The 25,932-nt window shown below is 41.3% G+C and overlaps 1 protein-coding gene across 6 annotated transcripts in view; it reads left to right on the plus strand.

Annotated features, from left to right (window-relative positions):
* Positions 1–25,932, plus strand: part of atp13a2 (ATPase cation transporting 13A2) — a 109,817-nt gene that overhangs the window by 19,999 nt on the left and 63,886 nt on the right. For 4 of the 6 annotated variants that reach the window (XM_087980515.1, XM_087980516.1, XM_043675701.2 and 1 more), the window contains exons 2-3: positions 23,371–23,444; positions 24,562–24,729. In XM_087980515.1, the coding sequence (XP_087836641.1) occupies positions 23,371–23,444; positions 24,562–24,729 (242 nt within the window). Of the gene's footprint in view, positions 1–13,182; positions 13,225–14,594; positions 14,700–23,370; positions 23,445–24,561; positions 24,730–25,932 lie in introns of those variants that run through there. The other 2 variants (XM_087980517.1, XM_087980518.1) reach the window with 2 other exon arrangements.

Consider the following 25,932-nt stretch of genomic DNA (forward strand, 5'->3'; position numbering starts at 1 on the left):
TATTTCACAATTTAATCTGCCTGATGTGGAGCAGGAGCTCAGATTATAAAAAAAAATTACTAATTTTTAAGGGTCAGTGGAGAAAAATAGGCATTGGGAAGTTTGTGGCCTAAACATATTGTTTAGGGATATTCTGCAAGATGGATTGTATTGTTGGTGGTTTTATATCAATTTTCTTTTCCCTTGCTACTCTATGGTTTTGAGACATTTTGCATCTCTGTTATGAATTGAGGTAATTTAGTGGATGAGCGTGCTTAAACCAGGGTAAACATGTGGCGATAGGAAAGCAGGACTTATGTGGAGCAAGAATGATCAGTTCTGTAGTGAGTGTGGTGATGCCCCATATGGTCGAGGCAGATGTGAATGTATGGAACTGTACCTCAAAAAGGAGATTGGGAGAGGGAGGGAATAGAAGAAAGAAATTGAAATGAAAGAGTTTTACATCTTTGAATTGGGATCACATTGTTTTCCCTTTCCTGAAGTTTTTACAAATTGCAAACAAAAATACTTTAAGTTGAGCTTTTAATTTCTGTGATTAATCCAACTGTGTGCAGAATTAAACAGACTTCTTGCACATGTGTTGACATTTCAATAAAGGATTCAACAAAATAAAGACAGGAACAGGAACGTTGACTATAGTTATAAATCAAGAGCATTTCCGAACTGACAGCCAGACTACTGCGACCACTAGGACTCATAACAGCACACAAACCAACAGCCACTCTCAGACAACAACTCACCAGGACAAAGGACCCGATACCCAGCATGAGAAAAACCAATGTAGTGTATAAAATCCCATGCAAGGACTGCACAAAACACTACATAGGACAAACAGGAAGACAGCTAACAATTCGCATCCATGAACACCAACTAGCCACGAAACGACACGACCAGCTATCCTTAGTAGCCACACAAGCAGATGACAAGCAACATGAATTCGACTGGGACAACACTACTATTATAGGCCAAGCCAAACAGAGAACAGCCAGGAAATTCCTAGAGGCATGGCACTCATCCACAGATTCAGTCAATAAGCACATCGACCTGGACCCAATATACCGACCACTGCAGCGGACAGCTGGAACTGACAACCGGAAGCGGCAGATTCAAACCACTACAAATGCCGGAGGAAAGATCACAGAAGCGCTTCACAGGAGGCTCCCAACACTGAGGATGTCACCTAGACCAACACGTCTGCAACAAAAATTCCCAGCTCGTGAACAGAACCACAACAACGAGCACCCGAGCTACAAATCTTCTCACAGACTTTGAATAGTTATAAATCTATTTGTTTCTTCCCAACATTATAATATTTCAGTTCTTTCAGTCCCTTTTCAGAAAGGTGAAAATCAAATTCACATTTCACTCAATGATTTGCTTAATATTCTGCTGGAATTAATGATTTCTGGGAAACTCCAATTATTTCATTTATTTAGGAATGGAATACAGGAAGTTGGTTACAGATTCCGTCTGGAGTTGATGGTGCTGGTATCTTGTTGTTCAAGATGTCATGTACCTTTGCAATCTTGAGACCCTTCAGCATTTTAACAGAACAATACTGTAGTCCAAGGTGCAGTGACTATAAGAACAGAAGTAGGCCATTCAGCCCATCAGGTCTGTTCTGCCGTTCAATGAGATCATGGCTGATCTGATAATCCTCCATTCCACTTTCCTACCTTTTCTCCATTACACTTGATTCCCTTATGAGTTAAAGATCTGACTTAACCTTGAATGTCCTCAACAATCAAATCTTAGCTGCTCCTTCCATACAGAATTCCACAGATTCACTATCCTTGGAGAGAAGAAATTAAGCCTTGTCTTAAATGTGTGACACCTTATTCTGAAATTATAGCTTCTTATCCTAGACTTTCCCATGGGGGGAAACAACCTTTCTTCATTTACACTGTCAAGGCCTCTAGCAATCTTGTAAAGTTCAATAAGGTTGCCAAACATTTGTTGAAATTCCAACAGGTTCAGGCCCAACCTACACATCCTCTCCTCATGAGACAGTGCTGTGAACTTAAAATCTATGTAATGCTTAGTAAATGTAACCAGAAAATGCTGGAAAATATATAGCAGATCATTTGACAGCTCTGAGATTGGGTGAATTATGTTGGACCCAAATCCACCACAATTGGGTCACAGAGACATTAGCTCTTGAACAACAGTAATCACTTTAGAATTCTGGTTCAGTAAACCTGTCCAGAGAGCAACTGAACTGGATCAAAAAAGGCAAATTCCTGGATGAAAAAAGTCTAGGCTGTTGCAGATTGGCAGCTCTTTTTTTTTGAAGTTTAATCCAATCCTGGTTTTAATTCCCCATTAAAAACATTGTTGGATAGGCAGAGTACTGGATCTTCATGTTAGTCCTGTGCAATCGCTATTTTTATCCAGGGGCTCTTGAGATTTTTCCCATGGGATGAAATTGATACCTAAATCCTTTGAGTTAAAAGGCATTAAAAAAAGGCTAATGAACTTGCATGGATCACATTCTCATATTGGACTGGATTTTCCACTAGCAGTGACAGACACCGATTGTTCAGCAGACAGGCTTTTAAGATTTTCAGATCTTTTCCAATGTGTTGGTCTATCAATTTGTGAGCTGAACAAGCAACAGCAAAGCTCTTTAATTTACCTGATTGGAGAATCCTTAGAGAGATGCATATCTAAATTAGAATGAGCATAATAATACATTGTGAAATTATTTGCAGAATGCAATATAGTGAAATATGTGATTGACTGAGACGGCAATTTTTTTTAAAAAACTTAACTATCCAGTATGAACTAAATTCTGAAGAAATGAGACTCCATATTTGAAAAATTAAAAGTTTGATGCCAGAAAGGTTGTCTGAAAGTAATTAAAGCTGATTGTACTATTAAAAATAAGGTTACATCTGAATGCAGTAGCTCCAAACATTTCTGGCTTTTGCCTAGGATAGCTAGTGTGTAACTGTTGCAAACCAACATCTTCCATGGACTTTAATTGCAGATTTATTCACAAGGCATGGGGTTGAAGCTTTTGTGGGATAGCCACATTTGGGTGGCAAATGCTGCATCTGTGTTTCACTTATATTAATGGACTTCAAATTCACTGATTTGCAAAGAGAGTTTTCTCAGAGTACAATGGGATCTTGATTGGATGGACTAATGGGCTGATGGCAGATGGCATTTAATCTGGATAAATGTGAGGTATTGCATTTTGGTAAGGCAAATCAGGGCAGGACTTGTCACATAGTGATAAGGTCCAGGGGAGTGTTGCTGAACAAAGAGACCTTGGAGTGCAGGTTCATAGTTCCTTGAAAATGGAGTTGCAGGTCGACAGCACCTCTCAATGACTCTGATTCCATAAAAACAGTGAGCATTTGGTATCCTTATTTCTTTTCCTCAATGTAAAATCCAGGTTGCCATTTTCTCCTGTGCCACCTATCTCTATTTTACCAGGCAGGGATTCATATTCCTAATTTTATTAATCTCTTTCTTGCACAGCATCTTGCCCGCCTGGAGCTCAGTATATCTCTCTGCTTGTGCATTTTGTCTTGCTGCCAGCAAATGCTAGTGCATGGTCTTAACCTCTGCTTTAAATCCACATCAGCAGAATGAGAGCTTTGATGTGAAAATGTAATGTGCAAATGTGAGGGACAAGGTGACCCCAGAGATATAATCGTGAGACTTAGGGAAAATCTGACTAGAATTTGGCAGGGGGATTTTCAGCCTTAGAGTGACCAAAATCATCATTTTGGACGCTGAACAATTCTGTTCGTATATTAGAGTTTTTATGGTATTTTTCAAAGTGACTAAAATTGAGGTCAAAAACATCCAGGGCCAGCTGTTATCCTGTCTGCTTTACAGCTAGAAAAAGAATCTGAACTCTTAAGTTTTTGTGAAAAGATGAGACAAATGGGAATTACTAAAAACAAATGAGGACAGTTTACAAAGATTGGTTTCTGTGATAAGCTGACTCTATCGCAATAAGAATATAAATGTCTCCTAGTAACCAAGCCTGAGTGTGCTTCTAAAGAACTAGTCATATTGTAAGTGTATTATTTCCTAACAGAGACCGGACCTGACCCTTCGCTCATTGTAAAATATTTAGTGTGAATCCCACTGACGGACTGTACATTAGTGTGGCGCTCCAGTTCACAACGGAGACCATGGACGTCATGGGTAGGAAACTTAGAACAATTATTTAATTGTTTTAAGGTTTACTTGATAAATCAGTATGATAGAACAGCAGTGACTACAGTTTTGTGGTCCTGGGATCTTGTCCTGTGGGTTAATGATGCCATGTGATACGGGGTATGCATCATGAGCTGAATTTGTTTGTAAAGAAATTGATAATGGGAAAGACTTTAAGTAAAACTGTGAACTGCCTACGAAAATGTTCAGGAAGTAGTGCAGGATGTTTATGGCTAAGTACTTACTGTCTGAGCAGTTCTTGTGGCTGGTTCCTCAGCACATAGAGGGTCATATGCTGAGCATTTTGATGAAGTCTCGCTTCTGTTTTCTCATTTTTTTGCAGTTTTGTCAGGGAAGTTGAGAAGTTTGCCTGTAAGTGATGATGACAGTGCTTTCTTTTTGAGACGAAAGAGACCCATGGCACTGGCATGAAATTTGAAGTTTAGCATTTTTCCTGGAGAATGCTGAGCAGTGATCTTTCTTGGCACCCCACCCCACTGCCAACTGCACTGTGGCAACAACCCTGTTCCTCAGATCAACCATTATTGTAACTACATTTGAGGAAAGGTTTTAGAGCTATCACTGAAATAGATTTTTGTGTATCAAGCATTCTGATTATCTTGAACTTGAATTGAGACACTGAACGCATTTCAAGTGCATCACTAGCAGTTAGAGGAAGTTGGACGGTATATAAGCCGTTTCTAAATTTGCATTTCTTTTAATTGGAAATGGATAAGCAAAGAAGAGTTTTATGAAGACTAAAAGGTTGTAAGGCCATTTTGTATGGAAGTAGTAACTGAGTAAAATTGCAATGACACAATTGGTCTTATCGCTAGCTTTGTCTTGGTAGTGTAACTTGCAACAGGATACTCTACTGCTGTGAAAGTGTTGCATATAGTTCTTGTATCTTACATGTAAAATCCAATTCCACTCTTGATACATTACCTGGTGTGCCATTGAGCCAAAGAAAAGCAAGTTTCCCAGCTTTCACCCCTCATCAGCTCTGAGTTTGTTGTTCTCTGCCAGAAATGTTTATTCATTTGTTCATGGGATGTAGGCATTGCTGGTGAGTCCAGCATTTCTTGCCCATCCCTACTTGCCCAGAGGAGTCACATGTAGACCAGACTAGGTAAAGATGGAAGTTTTTTTCCCTAAGGGATGCTAGTGAACTAGATGGGTTTTTCTGACTCATGGTCATCATTAGACTGTTAATTCCTGAATTTGGAATTTGAACCTGGGTCCCCAGAACATTACCTGGGTATCTGAGTTAACAGTCCAGCGATAATACCACTAGGCCATTGCTGCCTATTGGGGAAGCATTGTATTAGACAATACATTAGGCCTCAGTACCTCCTGAGCTGGGGAGGGGAAAGTTCACTTGTTGTTTATGCAGCTGATCGCATTTCAGTAATTGTACTGGAAACTCTGCAAAATGATATTGATTTAGAACAGGATCAGCTTGATAATGATGACTTCCACTATGGATAGTGTGAACTTGCTGTACAAGTTCAGTTGTGGTCTTTTACATATGGAGTCCACTGAATCCTTTTCTTTCATTGGAATATAGAAATATTCTCAAATTGGGAATGAACAAGTATTTTGTCAAAGCTTTTCATATTACACTAATCAGGACATTTCATCAGAATATCACTTAAAGGGGCAATCCTACATTTATACTGCATGGAGGCTAGTGAATCTATGTTCCAAACTAGCCAGGGGGCTGTCTGTGAAGGAAATGATTTTTGTCTTGGTGAGGTAGGATTACACGCCATGTCCAGTTGTTTTATTTCCTCAGAACATTTCCACATTAATTCTTTTTCAGAATCTTTGCATTTATGCAACAAGTCTTATTGTTATTAGAAAACCATTTCTTACACAAATCAGCTTTTCAGATTCCAGTTTTTTATAAATATTTTATTAATAACTTTTTCAACTCTTTTATGAAAGCTACTATATATTAAAAAAAAACCAAAATACAAAAAGGTAGAGGTAGTACAACAGTGTTATATCACAATACTATTATTAATAAACTACCTACTATTCTACCAGAACAAACGTATCTACTTAAACTAAACTGCAATCAAATTAAATAAAAGTTAAATTAAGCTAAATTCAAATTAACTTAAACTAAATTACATCACATTACTTTATTCTATTTCACTCACCACACCTCCACTGAAACTCCCATCCCTGGGAGCACCAGTCATTGTACCCATATTTCTTTCCAGTCTCCCCCTCCCAGGGCCCCACAGGCCGCCCAAACTGAGTCCTTTAGCTATACCGTGGCCCTGATTAATATTGCCGATAAGTCTGCATCTATATAATTTAGAAAGGGCTGCCACGTCTATATATGGTGCACCATATTTGTAAGGTAGGTTTGGGGTAGATGCTGAATCACCAGCCTGCACCTTCCCATAAGCTCTGGAGGTTTTCCCCAATGTCCAATTCATTAAAATGTTCTTCCTTGCACAGTGCGTAAGAATGTTACACAGTCTCTTCCTGTATTTCCCCAGAGAGGGCAAGTTTGGCAACCCCAGAAGGAGAAATAACGGATGCACCTTGACTTCAATTCCCACGATTTTCCTTCAGTTCCCTGACAATGGCACTCCAGTATCTCCGGATCTTGCAACATGACCAAAAGTAGTGTGTAAAAGTGCCTATACTAATTTTGCATTTGGGGCATCCTGGAGATGCTCCTCTCTTGAACTTAGCTAGCCTCTCTGGCGTCATATGAGCCCTGTGTAAAATCTTGAGTTGCATGGCCTGTGCTTTGTTACATATTGAGATTTTCTTTGTTTTTCCATATATCTTCCCATGTATCCAATGAAATATCCTCTGCTAGTTCTTGATTCCAAGTCTCACAGAGTCTCTCCACGTCTCCTAAGGCATGTCCTTTCTCTAAATGATAGAGTACTAACAGAAAGAACGTCCATGCACCGGAGCACTCTTTTCTCCCTGTCTGACTTGTAAGGCTGAGCCAGGAGCATGGTCCTCCTCTGACTATAATCCCTTATCTGAAAGTACTGGAAAAGTTCCCTATTAGCCAATCTATACTTCTGACTTGGTTGACTAAACGACATCAATACCTCCCCTTCGAATAAATTTGCCAAACAAGAGATTCCCTTATTTTCCCATACCTAAAAGCAGGTGTCTGTTGCCCCAGGTCAGGTTCCTTTTTGCTTTGCGTTGTCCACCTACAGTTACAACTTTTGGAAACTGCAGGAAATCCTGCTGATGTTTGTCATAGAGTCATAGAGATGTACCGCACGGAAACACACCCTTCGGTCCAACGTGTCCATGCCGACCAGATATCCCAACCTAATCTAGTCCCATTTGCAAGCACTTGGCCCATATCCCTCTAAACCCTTCCTATTTATATACCCATCCAGATGCCTTTTACAAGTTGCAATTCTACCAGCCTCCACCACTTCCTCTGACAGCTCATTCCATACACGCACCACCTTCTGTGAAAAACCAAAAGAGAAAATGCTGGAAAATCTCAGCAGGTCTGGCAGCATCTGTAAGGAGAGAAAAGAGCTGACGTTTCGAGTCTAACTGACCTTGTCAAAGCTCTGCGTGAAAAAGTTGCCCCTTAGGTTTCTTTTATATCTTTCCCCTCTCACCCTAAACTTACGCCCTCTAGTTCTGGACTCCTCCACCCAGTGAAAAGACTTTGTCTATTTATCCTATCCATGCCCTTCATGATTTTATAAACCTCTATAAGGTCACCCCTCAGCCTCCAACAGTCCAGGGAAAACAGCCCCAGCTTATTCAACCTCTCCCTGTAGCTCAAATCCTTCAATCCTGACTGTCCTTGAAAGGATTCAGAAAAGATTTACAAGTTTCACAATACCCTTCTGATTAGAAGAACACCAGAATTGCATGCGATATTCCAACAGTGGCCGAACCAAAGTCCTGTACAGCCATAACATGGCCTCCCAACTCCTGTACTCAATTCTCTGACCAATAAAGGAAAGCATTCCAAACGCCATCTTCACTATCCTCTCTACCTGCGACTCTACTTTAAAGGACTTCGCCGTGTTATGGCAAGTTAAATGAGCATTACCTGCTGCTAAATTCCTGCCTTTTCTCCATACGCTTGCATATATTTTTATCCAAATAATTATCCAATGATCTCTTGAATGCCTGAATTGCGTGCTGTAACTACTTGCTGTGTGAAAAAACTTTTTCTTACTCATCCTTGCTGTTTTTGCAGCTCATTTTCAATCAATGAAATCTGTGCTACTTGCTCTTGTGACTTTTGAGTGGGAACAACTCACCCTATCTACTCTATCCAGCCTGCACATGCTTTTGATAACCTTTATCTGATCTCCTTTTTGCCTTCTTCTCTCAAAGAGAACAATCCCAGCCTCAATCTATCCTCGTAACTGAATTCCTCATCTCAGGAACCATTCTTATAAACTGTTTTTACACTGTCTCCAATTCATTCACATTCTTCCTGTAATGTGGCACTCGGAAGATACAGTAATCAATGTACAATGCAATACTGCAGCTGAGATCTAACAAATGTCTTATACAAGTTCAACATCACTTCCTTGCTCTTAAACTTATGCTCTTATTAACAAAGCATGCTTTGCTTACTGCTCTCCCTACCTCTAGATTTTCTCAATCTAGTGACTCATTAAGCTTTCTGAACTTCTTTAGAAGTGCAAAGTTCATCAACCCTTTCTTGTTTCAGAATTCTGGCAGAGCCTATCTGTTTGTTTCCAAACAACTTTCTGGAAAATAAATGAAGACATGACAGCCACTGAATGTCTTCACTCTCCTACTGACATTGCAGGAACTATCAACTCCTCAAAGATGAGTTGCTGGACAGCATTCACAGTAATGTTTTATAATAAAAATCTGAGCATTTACAATGAATTGCTCCCTATATACTTTGCTTGTTGTTTTACCCTTTAGTGGATTGTGATTTCTGTTTACCAATACTGGTCTATTTGAGCATCCCTGATTTTAAATACACAATCTTTGGTTGCCATGGCTTTAACTCCTTTACCCTTATCTATGGAATTTCCTTCCTAGATACCTCTATCTTTACCCCTCTGACTTTAAGAAGCAATTTAAACAAAATTGTAGTTATTTATTCTAATGTGGCTCAATGCCACATTTTGATAATCTTATTGCGCAGTGTCTTGATATGTTTTCTTGTGATAGTCTTCTTCATATAAAAGCAATTTTGTTTTTTTGTGTACTGATGTAATGGTTTGGATAAAAAGTTTGGGCTTTGGGTTTTGTGCATGACTAACAAAAGCAGTACCAAAGAGGTATCAACAATTTTTCAGCTAAACTTTAATTAAAAAAATGTAAACATAATTTCTTCAAATTACTCTATGCTGAAAAACTGTGGTGATTTATTTTATAATTTGCTAGTTTGCCAAATCAAGGGGAAAAGCAGCAATTATACTGCATGAGTTGAGTGCATATTGGTTTGCATGTGGACTCTGAAAGAGGTGTTGCCATGGAGAATGCTCTCTAATAATGATTGACACTTAACAGTCAGACTTTATATAGATGTAAAACTTAGTAAGTTGCCTCTGATTCATCAGGGCAAAAAGCGTGGTCCTATATATTAATACATGTAGCTTCCATCTACACGTAATTGTGCCATTGTGTGAGCCCAATTGACAGTCCTAACTTGGTTGGTAGCATACATCTTTGCAAGGAACAGCAAGCTCCACCTGTTGCTTGAACATTTTGAGGTATATCGCCCTGGAAGAGTAAAGTGAACTATGTTGGGCATTTGACAGACGTGCCTGAGAGCCTTCTAAAAGGTGAGTTTGTATGATATACAATGAAAAATTACCTGATTGGTGAATCTGTTATTCCACCTAATGTGTCCCATTTTAAGTATTAAATTTGCATGCTGAGGAAATTTCTCAGGTCTCTGAGTGGTAATGAGGGCAACCTTACAGCATGTGGTACTGTAGGAATCACCGTGTGTAAATCCACCTCTTAATGTTGGTTTGCGGTGGACTGTTGTACAGAAACCTCTGGATGATTTTCCAAATAGGACATTAATGAAAGGGAGTTCATTTCAAACATGAATTTGAGTGCAAGATGGAGCCCGTGAGGAAATTCTTTATTGCAGCTGTGGATTAAAATATAACAAACATGTTATTAACACATTGGAAGTATGTAAGAATTTGGAGGTTAGGTGTCATTGCATTGAAAGCCTGTTTTTCATGGAACCCAACAAAGATATTTGAGAAATCTGAGCCTAGCAGAGATCCCATTGCAGCATGATTTATTTGTGCATTCATGATATAGTTTAAAAATTGATTCATTATCCAAGTTGCTGAGTTCATAATGTCAATAACTGTTCGTCGTAGTGTCTAGATTGTCATGATGTAATGCTGTATTGCAGATGTTTATGGCTTCTTTGAGTAATGTATTGGTGAATAGGCTATTAATGTCAGATGAACATAGACACCGCATATTATCAATATGCAGGTCTTCTGTGGCCATCACAAATGTGAAGAAATCCTTCACCACGTAAGTGAAAACCCTCCTCCAGTCTGGTCAAGTCTGTACATATGAGCAGAAGAAGTAGGAGTGTAATGTTAAAGGATTAATGTCCAGAGATATTCCAATTTAGTGTAATATGAAAGTGTTAAACTGCACTGACTGAGCATTCTGAAAGCGGGTGGGGACGACATTCATGCAGGAAAGTGGATGACTGTCACTCCATTTGGACAGAGGTAAAAACCAACGCATCTCGTCCACATCCCGCACCTCCGCCCTCAGACACCACCCCTCCAACCGTAACAAGGACAGAACGCCCCTGGTGCTCACCTTCCACCCTACAAACCTCCGTATAATCCAAATCATCCGCCGACATTTCCGCCACCTCCAAAAAGACCCCACCACCAGGGATATATTTCCCTCCCCACCCCTTTCCGCCTTCCGCAAAGACCGTTCCCTCCATGACTACCTGGTCAGATCCACGCCCCCCTACGACCCACCCTCCCATCCTGGCACTTTCCCCTGCCACCGCAGGAACTGTAAAACCTGTGCCCACACCACCTCCCTCACCTCTATCCAAGGCCCTAAAGGAGCCTTCCACATCCATCAAAGTTTTACCTGCACATCCACTAATATCATTTATTGTATCTGTTGCTCCCAATGCAGTCTCCTCTACATTGGGAGACTGGGCGCCTCGTAGCAGAGCGCTTTAGGGAACATCTCCGAGACACCCGCACCAATCAACCACACCGCCCCGTGGCCCAACATTTCAACTCCCCCTCCCAATCTGCCGAGGACATGGAGGTCCTGGGCCTCCTTCACCGCCGCTCCCTCACCACCAGACGCCTGGAGGAAGAACGCCTCATCTTCTGCCTCGGAACACTTCAACCCCAGGGCATCAATGTGGACTTGAACAGTTTCCTCATTTCCCCTTCCCCCACCTCATCCTAGTTTCAAACTTCCAGCCCGCACTGTCCCCTTGACCTGTCCGGACTTGTCCAACCTGCCTAGCTCCTTTTCCATCTATCCACTCCACCTTCTCCTCCCTGACCTATCACCTTCATCTCCTCCCCCACTCACCTATTGTACTCTATGCTACTTTCTCCCCACCCCCACCCTTCTCTAGCTTATCTCTCCACGCTTCAGGCTCTCTGCCTTTATTCCTGATGAAGGGCTTTTGCCCGAAACGTCGATTTTGCTGCTCGTCAGATGCTGCCTGAATTGCTGTGCTCTTCCAGCACCACTGATCCAGGAACTCCATTTGGACAGTCATTTGCTACTACTTCCCTACTATTATCAAATCAAACTATCATTCAGTGCCTTCGATTCAGAAATGCTTTCATAGCCATCCTCTGAAGCTCGGACATACCACACCTACATTGTCTTAGGGAATCCCTGAGTCAGGAAATCGTTTGCATAACGATTCCCCAGGATTAGGGAATTTACATTTACATTATCTCTGAGGATGACCTCATCCTATCATTGTATCTTGGGATAACATGTGACTGTGAGGGAGTGGCTGGGGGTTGTCTTGAGTGGCATTTGGTTATGTTGGGTGAGTGGCCTGAGTACTTGTAAGCATTACAACTGACCTGTATAAAGGGGATGTGTTTTTCTTTGTTCGGAGCCTCTTTGACTCAACTTAGCATGCCTGCAAAAGGGTCAAAGGGGTCACCTAGCTTTTTCAGGCTTTAATAAACTAACTGCTTGCAGTCGTTTGTGTGCGCGAATTACATCTTGTGTGTGAAACCTCGGGAAAAGAACCTAACAACAGGAGCAGGTATAGGCTATTCAGTCCCTTGAGACTACTCTGTCATTCAATAAGATCAGAACTGATCTGATTCCAACCTCAAGTCAGCATTCCCACCTAACCTAAGTCAATTCAAGTCATTCTCGTCTAGCTCATTGATAATTGGGTTTAATCACAGCAGTTCTAAAGGCCTCAAAGACATAAAAAGTGCTGGTTGGGCTTCCCACTATAATTATTCTGAATCAACCTGTTTGTGCATGTTATGGCATACCACCATGACGGGTAGGAATTGCACCTGAACTTTCTGACAGAGTTGTCTCCCTTTGCCCCGTGATACCATTTACTGCCCTTCTATAAGTGATATCAAATTAATTTCACTCCCCTACACTTTCTCTCCAACCTTGTGAATATTTCGTCTTCAAGCATGTAGTTAATACCATAACTGGGAGAAACAAGAGAATATGTTTTGAGATTTAATGTTGGGAGGCAATACAAAGGACATTTTTCTCAAATTGTAAAGTGCAGGAAAATAAATACAAACCCTCTATGACAACATCCCACCATCCAATTGCTTCTTGTACTTAATGTTTTTGGTTCCACTGAGAGATCAAATATTTATTTGTATGCGCAAGTTCGTCACAGTCAGTACCTTTTTTAATTAAAAAAAAAGTATATTTTTCATGTGGTGTTGGCAAGGCCAACATTTATTGCCCAACTCTAACAAGTCCTTTGAAGAAAGTGAGGCACTACCTTCTTGAGTACAACTGAGTAGTTTGAAGGATATTTGATGAGAGTTTGGAGTCGCAAACCAGATGGTAAGCACCACCGATTTCTTTCCCCTAAAGTACAATAGTGAATTGGATAGGTTTTGTGACAAGCTATACTTTCATTTTTGTAATGATTGGTATATTGTTATTCTAAGTTCTATCTAAATTTGAATTCACCAACTGCCATGACAGACAGGATTTGAACTTGTCTCTATTTCATTACCTGATGCAACTGGATTACTAAGTGATTAGTATAACCACAGTTATGCATATCCTGACATCGGTTAATCATTCAAACAATATTCACTTAAATTCCTGCCTTACCACATTCCAGCTTTTGGGTTCACACTTCCCCATACGTAACTTCTGATTCTAAAGGACATTTGTAAATAATCAACGAAAATCTTTGTTTGGCAGACATCGGCATTTCACATTGTTCCAGGCATGCTGGAAAGTCAAGAATATGGAAATGGCTATATTTACAGATAAAGCCCAGCATTATCCTCACTTAAGAGAACTGTGCTTTGTTTTAAGCTGTCTCCAGTGATAGCTGACTCCATTAGACGCAGGCAGGCTAAGTCAGTGCTTGGATTGAAAATTCATAGCAAGTCATTTGACAATATAAGGAGGGGTAATTGCCCACAACTCGGTGAAGTGAATTGCCCAGTGAGGGGCTCCCCAACGTGTAAATATTGGCCTGAACGTTAGAGCTTGTCACTTATGATTAACATTTATGGGGAATCTTGGATTGAGAAATTCCTAAGATGCAAAAATGAAAACAGGAGTAGATGGATAAAGTTAATCAATGGATAGTGTAGAATCTGGTGAGCAGATCTGAAACAGGTAAAATAGAATAGAAAACTTTCAAGTGTCATGGGTCAGCGATACCCAGTGTTGACAAAATATAGAAATCCCATCACAAGGAGTGACTGCTAAGAGAAAAATGGGGCAATAGTTCAAAGTGCGTCCCTCTCCCTCTCCCTCTCCCTCTCCCTCTCCCTCTCCCTCTCCCTCTCCCTCTCCCTCTCCCTCTCCCTCTCCCTCTCCCTCTCCCTCTCCCTCTCCCTCTCCCTCTCCCTCTCCCTCTCCCTCTCCCTCTCTTCCCCTCCCCCCCCTGACTCTGTCCACAATTTCTCACCACCTTATTCTGCTCATGTACCATTGTTTTAGTGTACCCTGCGTAAATTATATTTAAGGCCCTCAATTGTGCAAAAAGGTATTAGGGTCCATGCCTTGAAGCCACTTCAATTGTTTTTATACCTAAAGATACTGTATAAAAGTAAGCAGTTGCAAGATGAAATTGCAGTGCGGTGTGGTGGTGAAAGGGTAAACTCTTGACCGTAGGGAGTGGTTCTAATTGGAGTTGAGCTGGTTCATGAACAGAATCCGAAAAGGAAGTAAGGAAATGCAACAATCTAGTCGTTTACCTATTAAATATTCTTCACTATCACAATCTGGTTTAATTAGTTTTGTATATTAAATTTATTCAGATCTGTATTTTGAAGTTGCTTAACCTGAAACAGGTATGCTTTTCAGCTTGCACTCGGCATCGGTTGTTAGGTGAGCCCTGCTACGCCTTTTGTTGGAAAAATAACCAACAGCTGCTGATGAAATCATTCTTGCCTCTTAAGATTGAGACTTCTTTCTGTTATTCTCAGCTGTATAATTTATTCACAAAATTGTCAAATGTTTTGGAATGATATGTAATTCTAATTGAAGTGGCTGTTCGAAAACTAGACATTCACAGGTAGTTAATAACCAAGTTGTTTTCCTTCTCCTCGTCCATTTTTAGAAGTTGTGGAATATTTGGCATGATATTAATATGCCATTTTATATTACTCATGCACATCAGTCAGAGACTGGATTACCTCAAAGAATTGTACTTTGAAGAAGAACTAAAAGGATTTTAATGCAATTCATATGTATGTAGAAACAAAACTAAGTAGAAGTAGGTGTGATTTGGAGATGCTGGTGTTGGACTGTGGTGTACAAAGTTAAAAATCACAACACCAGGTTATAGTCCAACAGGTTTAATTGGAAGCACACTAGCTTTTGGTGCGATGCTCCTTCATCAGGTGATTGTGGAGGGCTCGATCGAAACACAGAATTTATAGCAAAAATTTGCAGTGTGATGTAACTGAAATTATACATTGAAAAATTGATTGTCTGTTAAGCCTTTCATCTGTTAGAATACAGTGATAGTTTCACTTCTTTCATGTGTAAATCACAAAACCTTTTTTTTAAAAAAGTTGCATTCTCGTGTTAGCTGTTAACAATGGTGATAGCTACACAATATGTTGAAGGTGTTAGCCCCCTGTGTTCTCTGTCTATGACCTGATGTTTAGATTGATTCTAATCTAAAAAGTGAGATAACAGAGTTCTACATGAATGTATGCAGTTTTTGAGCAAAGTGCAATGTAACTCTGCAAGTACAAATTTGCAGAGTTACATTGCACTTTGCACAGAGATAGCTGGGTAACTGTTAGAGGTGGGAAGGAGAGGAAGCAGGCAGTGCAGGGATCCCCTGTGGTCGTTCCCCTCAACAATAAATATACTGCTTTGGATACTATTGGGGGGGACGGCCTAGCAGGAGTAAGCTGCAGTGACCGGGTCTCTGGCATGAGGTCCGGCTCTGAGGCTCAGAAGGGAAAGGGGGAGAGGAGGAGAGCGCTAGTTATAGGAGACTCTATAGTTAGAGGGACAGACAGGCGGTTCTGTGGACATGGGCGAGACTCTCGGTTGGTTTGTTGCCTCCCGGGTGCCAGGGTCCGAGACGTCTCGGATCGTGTCTTCAGAATCCTTAAGGAGGAGGGTGTGCCGCCAGAAGTCGTGGTGCACATTGGCACCAACGACATAGGTAGGAAGAGGGGTGGGGAGGTCATTCAGGAGCTCAGGGAGTTAAGCTGGAAGCTAAAAACTAGGACGGACAGAGTCGTCATCTCTTGGTTGTTGCCGGTGCCATGTGACAGTGAGGCAAGGAATAGGGAGAGAGTGCAGTTGAACACGTGGCTGCAAGGATGGTGGAGGAGGGAGGGCTTCAGGTATTTGGAAAATTGGACTGCATTCTGGGGAAGGTGGGACCTGTACAAGCAGGACAGGTTGCACCTGAACCGGAAGGGCACCAATATCCTGGGAGGTAGGTTTGCTAGCACTCTTCGAGGGGGGTTTAAACTAATTTGGCAGAGGAATGGGATCCGGACTTGTAGTCCAGCAAGTAGGTTAGCTGTTTTTCAGGATGTCCAAGAATGTAGGGAGGCTGTGGAGAAGGTACCACTGACAGGGAATACTTGCGGACACAGAGATGGGTTCAAGTGTATATACTTTAACGCAAGGAGCATCAGAAATAAGGTGGGTGAACTTAAGGCGTGGATTGGGACTTGGGACTACGATGTTGTGGCCATCACAGAAACGTGGATAGAAGAGGGACAGGAATGGCTGTTGGAGGTTCCTGGTTACAGATGTTTCAGTAAGATTAGGGAGGGTGGTAATAAAGGAGGTGTGGCATTGCTAATTAGAAATGGTATAATGGCTGCAGAAAGGCAGTTCGAGGGGGATCTGCCTTTGGAGGTAGTATGGGCTGAAGTCAGAAATAGGAAAGGAGCAGTTACCTTGTTGGGTGTTTACTATAGGCCCCCCCAATAGCAGCAGAGATGTGGAGAAACAGATTGGGAAACAGATTTTGGAAAGGTGCAGAAGGCACAGGGTCGTAGTCATGGGCGATTTCAACTTCCCAAATATTGATTGGAAGCTCTTTAGATCAAGTAGATTGGATGGGGCGGTGTTTGCGCAGTGTGTCCAGGAAGCTTTTCTAACTCGGTATGTAGATTGTCCGACCAGAGGGGAGGCCGTATTGGATTTGGTACTCGGTAACGAATCGGGACAAGTGATGGGCTTGTTAGTGGGTGAGCATTTTGGTGATGGTGACCACAATTCTGTGACTTTCACCTTGGTTATGGAGAGAGATAGGTGCATGCAACAAGGTAGGTTTTACAATTGGGGGAAGGGTAAATATGATGCTGCAAGACAGGATCTGAGGAGCATAAGTTGGGAGCATAGGCTGTCAGGGAAGGATGTCATTGAAATGTGGAACTTTTTCAAGGAACAGATACGAAGTGTCCTTGATATGTATGTACCTGTCAGGCAGGAAAGAGATGGTCGTGTGAGGGAACCTTGGTTGACGAGGGAGATTGAATGTCTAGTAAAGAGGAAGAAGGAGACTTACATAAGGGTGAGGAAACAGGGTTCAGACAGAGCATTGGAGGGATACAGGATAACCAGGAGGGAGCAGAAGAAAGGGATTAGGAGAACTAAGAGAGGGCATGAAAAATCTTTGGCGGGTAGGATCAAAGATAACCCCAAGGCCTTTTATGCGTATGTGAGAAACATGAGAATGACGAGAACGAGGGTAGGTCCGATCAAGGACAGTAGTGGGAGACTGTGTATTGAGTCGGAAGAGATAGGAGAGGTCTTGAATGAGTACTTTTCTTCAGTATTTACAAATGAGGAGAGGGACCGTATTGTTGAAGAGGAGAGTATGAAATGGACTGGTAAGCTAGAGGAGATACTTGTTAGGAAGGAAGATGTGTTGGGCATTTTGAAAAATTTGAGGATAGACAAGTCCCCCGGGCCTGACGGGATATATCCTAGGATTATGTGGGAAGCAAGAGAGGAAATTGCAGAGCCGTTGGCAATGATCTTTTCGTCTTCACTGTCAACGGGAGTGGTACCAGGGGACTGGAGAGTGGCGAATGTTGTGCCCCTGTTCAAAAAAGGGAATAGGGATAACCCCGGGAATCACAGGCCAGTTAGTCTTACTTCGGTGGTAGGCAAAGTAATGGAAAGGGTACTGAAGGATAGGATTTATGAGTATCTGGAAAGACACTGCTTGATTAGGGACAGCCAGCACGGATTTGTCTTTGAGGAGGTGACCAAGCATGTGGATGAGAGTAGAGCAGTTGATGTAGTGTACATGGATTTTAGTAAGGCAGGGGCATGGGATAGTGGGAAATTTGGCCATTTGGATAGAGAACTGGCTAACCGGTCGAAGTCAGAGTGGTGGTAGATGGTAAATATTCAGCCTGGAGCCCAGTTACAAGTGGAGTTCCGCAGGGATTAGTTTTGGGTCCTCTGCTGTTTGTAATTTTTATTAATGACTTGGAAGAGGGAGTCGAAAGGTGGGTCAGTAAATTTGCGGACGATACGAAGATTGGTGGAGTTGTGGATAGTGAGGAGGGCTGTTGTCGGCTGCAAAGGGACTTAGATATGATGCAGAGCTGGGCTGAGGAGTGGCAGATGGAGTTCAACCCTGTCAAGTGCGAGGTTGTCCGTTTTGGAAGGACAAATAAGAATGCGGAATACAGGGTTAATGGTAGGGTTCTTAGTAAGGTGGAGGAGCAGAGGGATTTTGGGGTCTATGTTCATAGCTCTTTGAAAGTTGCCACTCCGGTGGATAGAGCTTGTAAGAAGGCCTATGGTGTATTAGCGTTCATTAGCAGAGGGATTGAATTCAAGAGTTGTGAGGTGATGTTGCAGCTGTACAGGACCTTGGTAAGGCCACATTTGGAGTACTGTGTGCAGTTCTGGTCGCCTCACTTTAGGAAAGATGTGGAAGCTTTGGAGAGGGTGCAGAGGAGATTTGCCAGGATGTTGCCTGGAATGGAGAATAGGTCGTACGAGGATAGGTTGAGAGTACTAGGCCTTTTCTCATTGGAACAGTGAAGGATAAGGGGTGACTTGATAGAGGTTTCTCAGATGATCAGGGGAATAGATAGAGTAGACAGTCAGAGACTTTTTCCCCGGGTACAACAGAGTGTTACAAGGGGACATAAATTTAAGGTGAAGGGTGGAAGGTATAGGGGGGATGTCAGGGGTAGGTTCTTTACCCAGAGAGTGGTGGGGGCATGGAATGCGCTGCCTGTGGGAGTGGCAGAGTCAGAATCATTGGTGACCTTTAACGGCAATTGGATAGGTACATGGATAGGTGCTTAAGCTAGGACAGATGTTCGGCACAACATCGTGGGCCGAAGGGCCTGTTCTGTGCTGTATTGTTCTATGTTCTATTAACTTAGAACTAGGTGGTGAGGGATCATGTAAATTGCAGTATCTATGTGGAAAAAGTAATATAAAAATGGAGTTGTTCTTGTGCTGAAGCTGCAGTGACATGGAAAAGTTAGGAATGGGCATTTGGTGGGTTCAGCTGCAGCTTGTGTACAGGTGAGGAATCTATGTGCACTGTACTTGAGCCAAGATCTCACGCATGATTAAATGTGACTCCTGAGAAATTGAAATCAGATTAAATCAGTTTTTTAAGATTTGCACTTATGTATTTCCAACCTGTAATTGCATTGAAAATATTAGGAGAATGGCCTTTGGATCGTATTGACCCAACTGAATATGATGGCAATTTTCTTTAGTTACTTTATAACAATTCAACATCAACATCTTCTATGTCATTTTCTGCTAACCCATAAAGTTCAGTTCTAAACTTGCCATGAAGGTTGCTCATGCAGTAGTTTAACTAAATTATAAGTTCCAACTCCAGTGGAAGGAAATAAACAGTAAGACTGTAAATAAAAATAATGGGAGGGGGTTTGCAAAGGCATGAGCTCATAATGGTCTGCAAGTACAATATTAAGAATTTGATTTAAATTGCTTTTCGCTATGATGTTCCATTTGTGTGTGTTGAACTTATGATGTCCTCCCTCAAATTTCACATACTTGTCTGTGACATAGTTCATACATTCATAATCATTTTTGCTGCTTTTTCTCATGCTTTCTTGTAAGTAAGAGTACAATTTTTATTACATTTGAACTATTGGGGTGAAAATCCTGGGATTCTGAAACATTTTAAAAGTATTTTGAAGTACTGACTTGCTTTTTCTCATTCAAGTTAGTAATTATCTGACAATTAACTGGTGCAGGATTTTCCTGCCCCTTATTGGCCCAAGTCTGGACCTTCTCTTTATGTGCTGGTTCAGGCTGCTTTTTTTTTTGAAGCAGTTAATGTAGGGCTCTGGGCAGAGAGAGAAGTCGGGAAACATTTTTTCGTTTGCTCTAGTGAAGACACAATGGGCTGAATGACCTCTTCTTTGTAGCTTTCCTTAGGTTTTTATTGTTTAGTGATGTTTCTCTTATTCCCAGGTGTCTTGCCTTGTCTCCTACACTGATTTCTCCATTGTTATTGATGTTGCTCAGTTTTTGATCTGGTGTCTAACAATTTGTCAGTATTATCTTTCAGTTGTCACTACTTGGCATAGTTATATCTTCTTCTGTTCTGGGGATCTTCAGCACCCCTTTATCTTAGTTGCCTGCAAGTTTGAAACTATTTATTTAGTTGCGCTGTTTGTTATTTGTTTTAAGAACAACAGCAATGTTCCAAGCACTGAATTCTGATGATATCGTTCCTCAAACATCCTTGTCAGAAATAGATGGCCCCACAGACAATGTTTTTCTGATTTAAGTGGCTTCCTTCGCGACCCTGGATTCCCTATATTTAGCTTAACTGGAAATCCTTATTTTAGTCCAAAAGCACAGTACCGTAGATGCTAGAAATTTGAAATAAAAACAAAAAATTCTCTAAGAACTAAGCAACAGATATGGTAAGAATGTGAAATAACATTTGGGGGTTGGGGGGAGGCAGTGACCTTGCTGGACTGTTGAACCAGAGACCCAAGTAATGTTCTGGGGACTGGTTCGAATCCTGCCAAGGCAGATGTTGAAATACGAATTCAATAAATATCTGGAGTTAAGAGTCTAATGATGACTGTAAATCCATTGTCAATTGTTGGAAAAACCTCTCTGGTTTGTTAGTGTCCTTTAGGGAAGGAAACTGTTATCTTTAACTGCTCTGGTCTACATGTACTCCAGACCCACAGCAATGTGGTTGACTCTCAACTGCCCTCTGGGCTTTTAGGGATGCATACCAAATGCTCCCTAGCCAGCAATGCCCTCATCCCGTGAATGAATAAAGGTCAAATTGACTCGCTCTCTCAACCTGAAATGTTAATCTGCCTGCCTGGAGCAGTTGTCAGAGCTGCTGGTGTTTGTTTTTCCTTTTTGCTTTACTTTTAGTAGCTGGTCAAAAACATTTGTGTGTAATCCTTTGATCAAATAGTCTTCTAACTTTGTCTGTACCCAAGAAGAATTCGTGCCTTGGATACGTGACTAGAAGTTTATCAATTGTTGTCGATCCATCTTAACTGAAGATTGTGGTTCTCAGAGGGGAAAAATTGAAAAATCAATATCATTATCAAATATTCAATGTAGCCTTGAGTGGCTGTGTAACAGTAGGTAGATAATGCTAAATATGGAAAGAAAGCACTTGCTCTGCCACCAACAGCCATTAAGAAGAGCCCCAGTGTTGTGTGTTACCATAAAAATAATCCTGTCATAGAGCCATACAGCATTGAAACCGATCTTCGGTCCAATCAGACCACGCCAAACATGTTCCCAAACAAAACTAGTCCCACTTCCCTGGGTTTGGCCCATATACTTTCAAACCTTTCCTCTTCAAGTAATTAGCCAAATTAGTCTTTTAAATGTTGTAACTGTACCTGCATTAAGCACTTCCTTTAACGTTTAATTCCATACACGAACTGTTCTGTGTTTACCAAAAAGAATTTGCCCCTCGTGTCCTTTTAAAACTTTTTCCTCTCTCCCTAACTATATGCCCCCTAATTTTGAACTTGCCCCACTCTAGGGAAAAGACTCTTGCCATTCACCCTATCTATCCCACTCATGACCTTAATCCTCCATAGGGTCACCCCTCAACTTCCTACGCTCCAGTGGAAAAAAAGTCCCAGCCTATTTTTAGAAGTGAAATCCTCCATTCCCTGTCACCATTGACTGGCTTTAAAATTACTTTTAACACATTTAACAGACAAACTCTATTTGTTCTATGAAACTCATTCATCTTTTTATATTGCCGTAAATAATTAGCACCACAAGTTACAGAAATTTGAACAGTGAAAGTTCACTTAATTTAGTCCTATGCAGTTCACACTGCATTCTCAGGACACAGCTTGGGACTCATTTGTGGGGCGAAGGGCTGATTTTGCAAAGAACATTTGAGCAGGTTGCACCTTTACCATTTGGAGTTTAGAATAATGAGAGGTGATCTTATTGAAATATATAAGATTCAGAGGAGACTTGACAGGATTGATTCGGAGAGGAGGCCTCCCCTTGGAGGATGGCAATTGATTGACTATCCACAATCAGTAGGCCAATCAGTTCAAAGGCAGCTAGGGGTGGGCAATAAATGCTGGCCAGCCAGCAACACCGACGTCCTACAAGTGATTTTTTAAAAATGAAAACAAAATTTAAGACCAGAGAGCAGCGTTTAAAATGTCTCGCTTTGTAGATCTCGATTTGAGTAGAAATTTTTGTCTGACGGTTCCTATTCTGTGAAATTCCCTTCCCCAGAACGTAACAGAGACTGCGTCATCTAATATATTTGAGGCTCTGGATGTACAAATCTTCTCAAAACTCATTATTTGAGGCTGAATTAAATACTGTGGAATTTTGACAAATTAGTGAGTCAATAGGGGACTAACAAACAAGTGAAGTTGAGACAAGAGCCAGATCGCTGGATGACCAAGCAGGCTTGAAGATCCAAATGACCTACCCCAGTTTATAAGTCCAGTGTCCTAAATCAGGTTTGCAAGGATAGAATCACAGAATCCCTGCAGTGGTGCCTTGAGTCCTCCAAAAGCACCCCTCTCACCATAACCCTGTATTTTGCATGGTTAATCCACCTAATTTACACATGCATGGACACTACAGGCAATTTAGCATGGGCCAATCTGCCTAACCTGCACATCTTTAGACTATGGAAGGAAACTGGAGCATCTGGAGGAAACCCACACAAAGTCTAGGAGAATGTGCAAACTTCGCACATTAACCAGGGCTGGAATTGAACCCAGGTCCTGGGTGCTGTGAGGCAGCAATGCTAACTGCTGAGCCACTGTGCTGTCCCTAGGGAATCAACTGTTGTTGACATTCAAGTAAACAGAGGGCATCTAAGACTTTACTGGAATCTTAGTGACCATAACAGTGGAATAAAAATGTTGGCATTGAAGAATATATCAGTTGGAAGATGGAAGTTTATTGTGAGCTCTTTGAGGTTGTTAGTAGCGACACTGATAGGTATACACCAAGGTAAACTGTCCACTGAAGTAGTTGTCTGTTCTTTTATAGATAGCAGCCAGCTGCTGAAGGACCAGCCGTCCAGTTATGGTACAGTCCGGCACACTGGGGCCATCATCGCCATGGTAATGTATTACAGAGAAGCTAAGAAGACTTACACTGGGAGTTTGGTCATCAATATTACTTATTTTAAAATTTTGAAAGTATATTTCATTCTCTTTTATGAAGTGCCTTAACTCTTCAACCTTTCGGTTTGCATCTTCATCTTTTAGCTGGCAATGGCAGTTGTAGTCTGCTCTGCAGTTCCATCAGGGTAGCTCTTAATTTGCCCAGAAGGTTTGGGGAGACATCTGCACACCAACCAAACCTATACTTTAGAACATTAAAGCACTGTACAGGCCCTTTGGCTCACAATGTTATACCGAGCATTTATCTTGATCTAAGATCAACCTAACATACACTCCCCTCAATTTACTGCAATTTGTGCTTGTCCAGCAGTCGCTCAAATGTCTATAATGTCTTTGACTCTACGCAGAAAGTGGTGGGTGCATGGAATGCACTGCCAGTGATGATAGTAAAGAACCTACCTCTGACATATCTTCCTCTAATCACTCATTCCAGCAGTCAATGAATTAAATAATGAAAGCAACGATTGATTTATTCCATCATTCATTGAATCAATCAACCTTTACTTTCATTACTTAATTCCTTCATTCAATTAATCAAACTTTGAATTTGTTTGTTCGTTTGCTCGTTCAATGCATCAGACATTGGATACATTCACTCATTAATCCATTGATTGATTAATTCATTCAATGAAATAATATTTGCATCCATTCATTCTTTCACTTATTACTTTATTGGTTGGGGATGGGGAGGCTTTAAGACTTCCAGTAATGGTTCTTATAGAGTTAGCAAGAACAGTGATTAATTTTGAGGTGGTAAAATAACAGAACTGAGGCATGTAGTGGACAGAAAACTACTCCCAGGTTTATTTTCTTTTAAAGCAAAACAGTCTTAGAATTTGATAGATCCAGGCAACAGTTAATTCCAGAATCTGAGAATTTAAGGTTTTCAATTTTAGATGTGCCAGATTTTTCCAATTGTATTAAGTTTTTGTGTGTTACCTCCATAGTACTAAGTGGTACAGTTATTAACAAAGATTCTGGAATTTTTTTCAGTCAAGTGAATAACCTGTATATTTCTTTGTGGTACCAAAAACTAAATATATTTTCTATGCAGGAGGTGACTGGATACCAGCGAGTGCAATGGCGAGTAATTCTCTGCAATATTCTTACTGTGCTGACAGTGGGAATATTGTGGGTCATCTTTCACTGGAAGCCAGTTCTGGAAGTACTTGTTAAGTGCCATCCCTGCCATCTGAGCCAGTCTGACTGGGTCATAATCAAGGTAAGAGAAAACAAGCTTGAATGTGGAATTTAGCTGACACTGAAACTTGAAAAACAGTTAACAATCTGGAGCAGTGAGGTTACTATTGTAAATTTTAGCAGAAAGTAAACCGAGAGGTAATTGTTCAATTACCCAGAAATGCGATTGACTTGCAGCTGTGCTCTGGGCAGTTAGGGAAGGACAATAACTACTGGCTTGGACAGTGATGTCCCATGAATGTGTTAATTAAAAGTTCCTTGTTTTTATTGTGCCTTCAATGAGGTTGTCGGTGATTGCCTTTTCAATGCAAAACACGTTTTCCTTTCTATCCTTGTATGTATTTCAGTCTAGTAAAAATGATTGACCTATTGCTACACTGGTGAAAACATAGTTATCTTCTTACAAGCCTAATTTTTAGTGGGTTATGATGGAGAGAGGATAGTGAAAGCAATCTGGAAAATCTCTAGACCTCCCCCTTTTATTGCTTTCTGTTAACTATTTATGTTGTGACCTCATGTTTAACAATGCACGTATGACTGACTTTATGGTGAGTCATAAGTAAATAGTTGTACACATGTAGCTTTGCTGACTTGAACAAGTGATTGTTTAATTTTGAAGTGGTGCTCCATTTTAAAGGAGAGTCAAGTTGGTCTGATTTTCCTTTAATTTGGTAAGATATTGCACATTTTAAAGATTAATTAACAAGTAGCCAGTACAGGGCGACTCCTGTACCGGCAGGTCTGCTTAGCGCGGAATCAGTTACCTGCGGTTAACCGCAGCCTGAACATATAAAAGGGAACGTTCCAGAACCAAGGACAAGGAGGCTGATGGAAGGTACGTTGCCCATTTAAATGAATGGGTTCGCTCCTATCCATGGTTTCGGGCTTCCACAGTAGGTCATAGAGTCATACAGATGTACAGCATGGAAACAGACCCTTTGGTCCAACCTGTCCATGCCAATTAGATATCCCAATCCAATCTAGTCCCACCTGCCAGCACCCGGCCCATATCCCTCCATACCCTTCCTATTCAGATACCCATCCAAATGCCTCTTAAATGTTGCAATTGTACTAGCCTCCACCACATCCTCTGGCAGCTCATTCCATGCACATACCACCCTCTGCGTGAAAAGGTTGCCCCTTAGGTCTCTTTTATATCTTTCCTCTCTCACCCTAAACCTCTGCCCTCTAGTTCTGGACTCCCCGACCCCAGGGAAAAGACTTT

The sequence above is a fragment of the Chiloscyllium plagiosum genome, unplaced genomic scaffold, assembly GCF_037043375.1.
Source record: "Chiloscyllium plagiosum isolate Xiang-an unplaced genomic scaffold, Cpla_swu_hap1 HiC_scaffold_37, whole genome shotgun sequence".
In the NCBI taxonomy this organism is placed as follows: Eukaryota; Metazoa; Chordata; class Chondrichthyes; order Orectolobiformes; family Hemiscylliidae; genus Chiloscyllium; species Chiloscyllium plagiosum.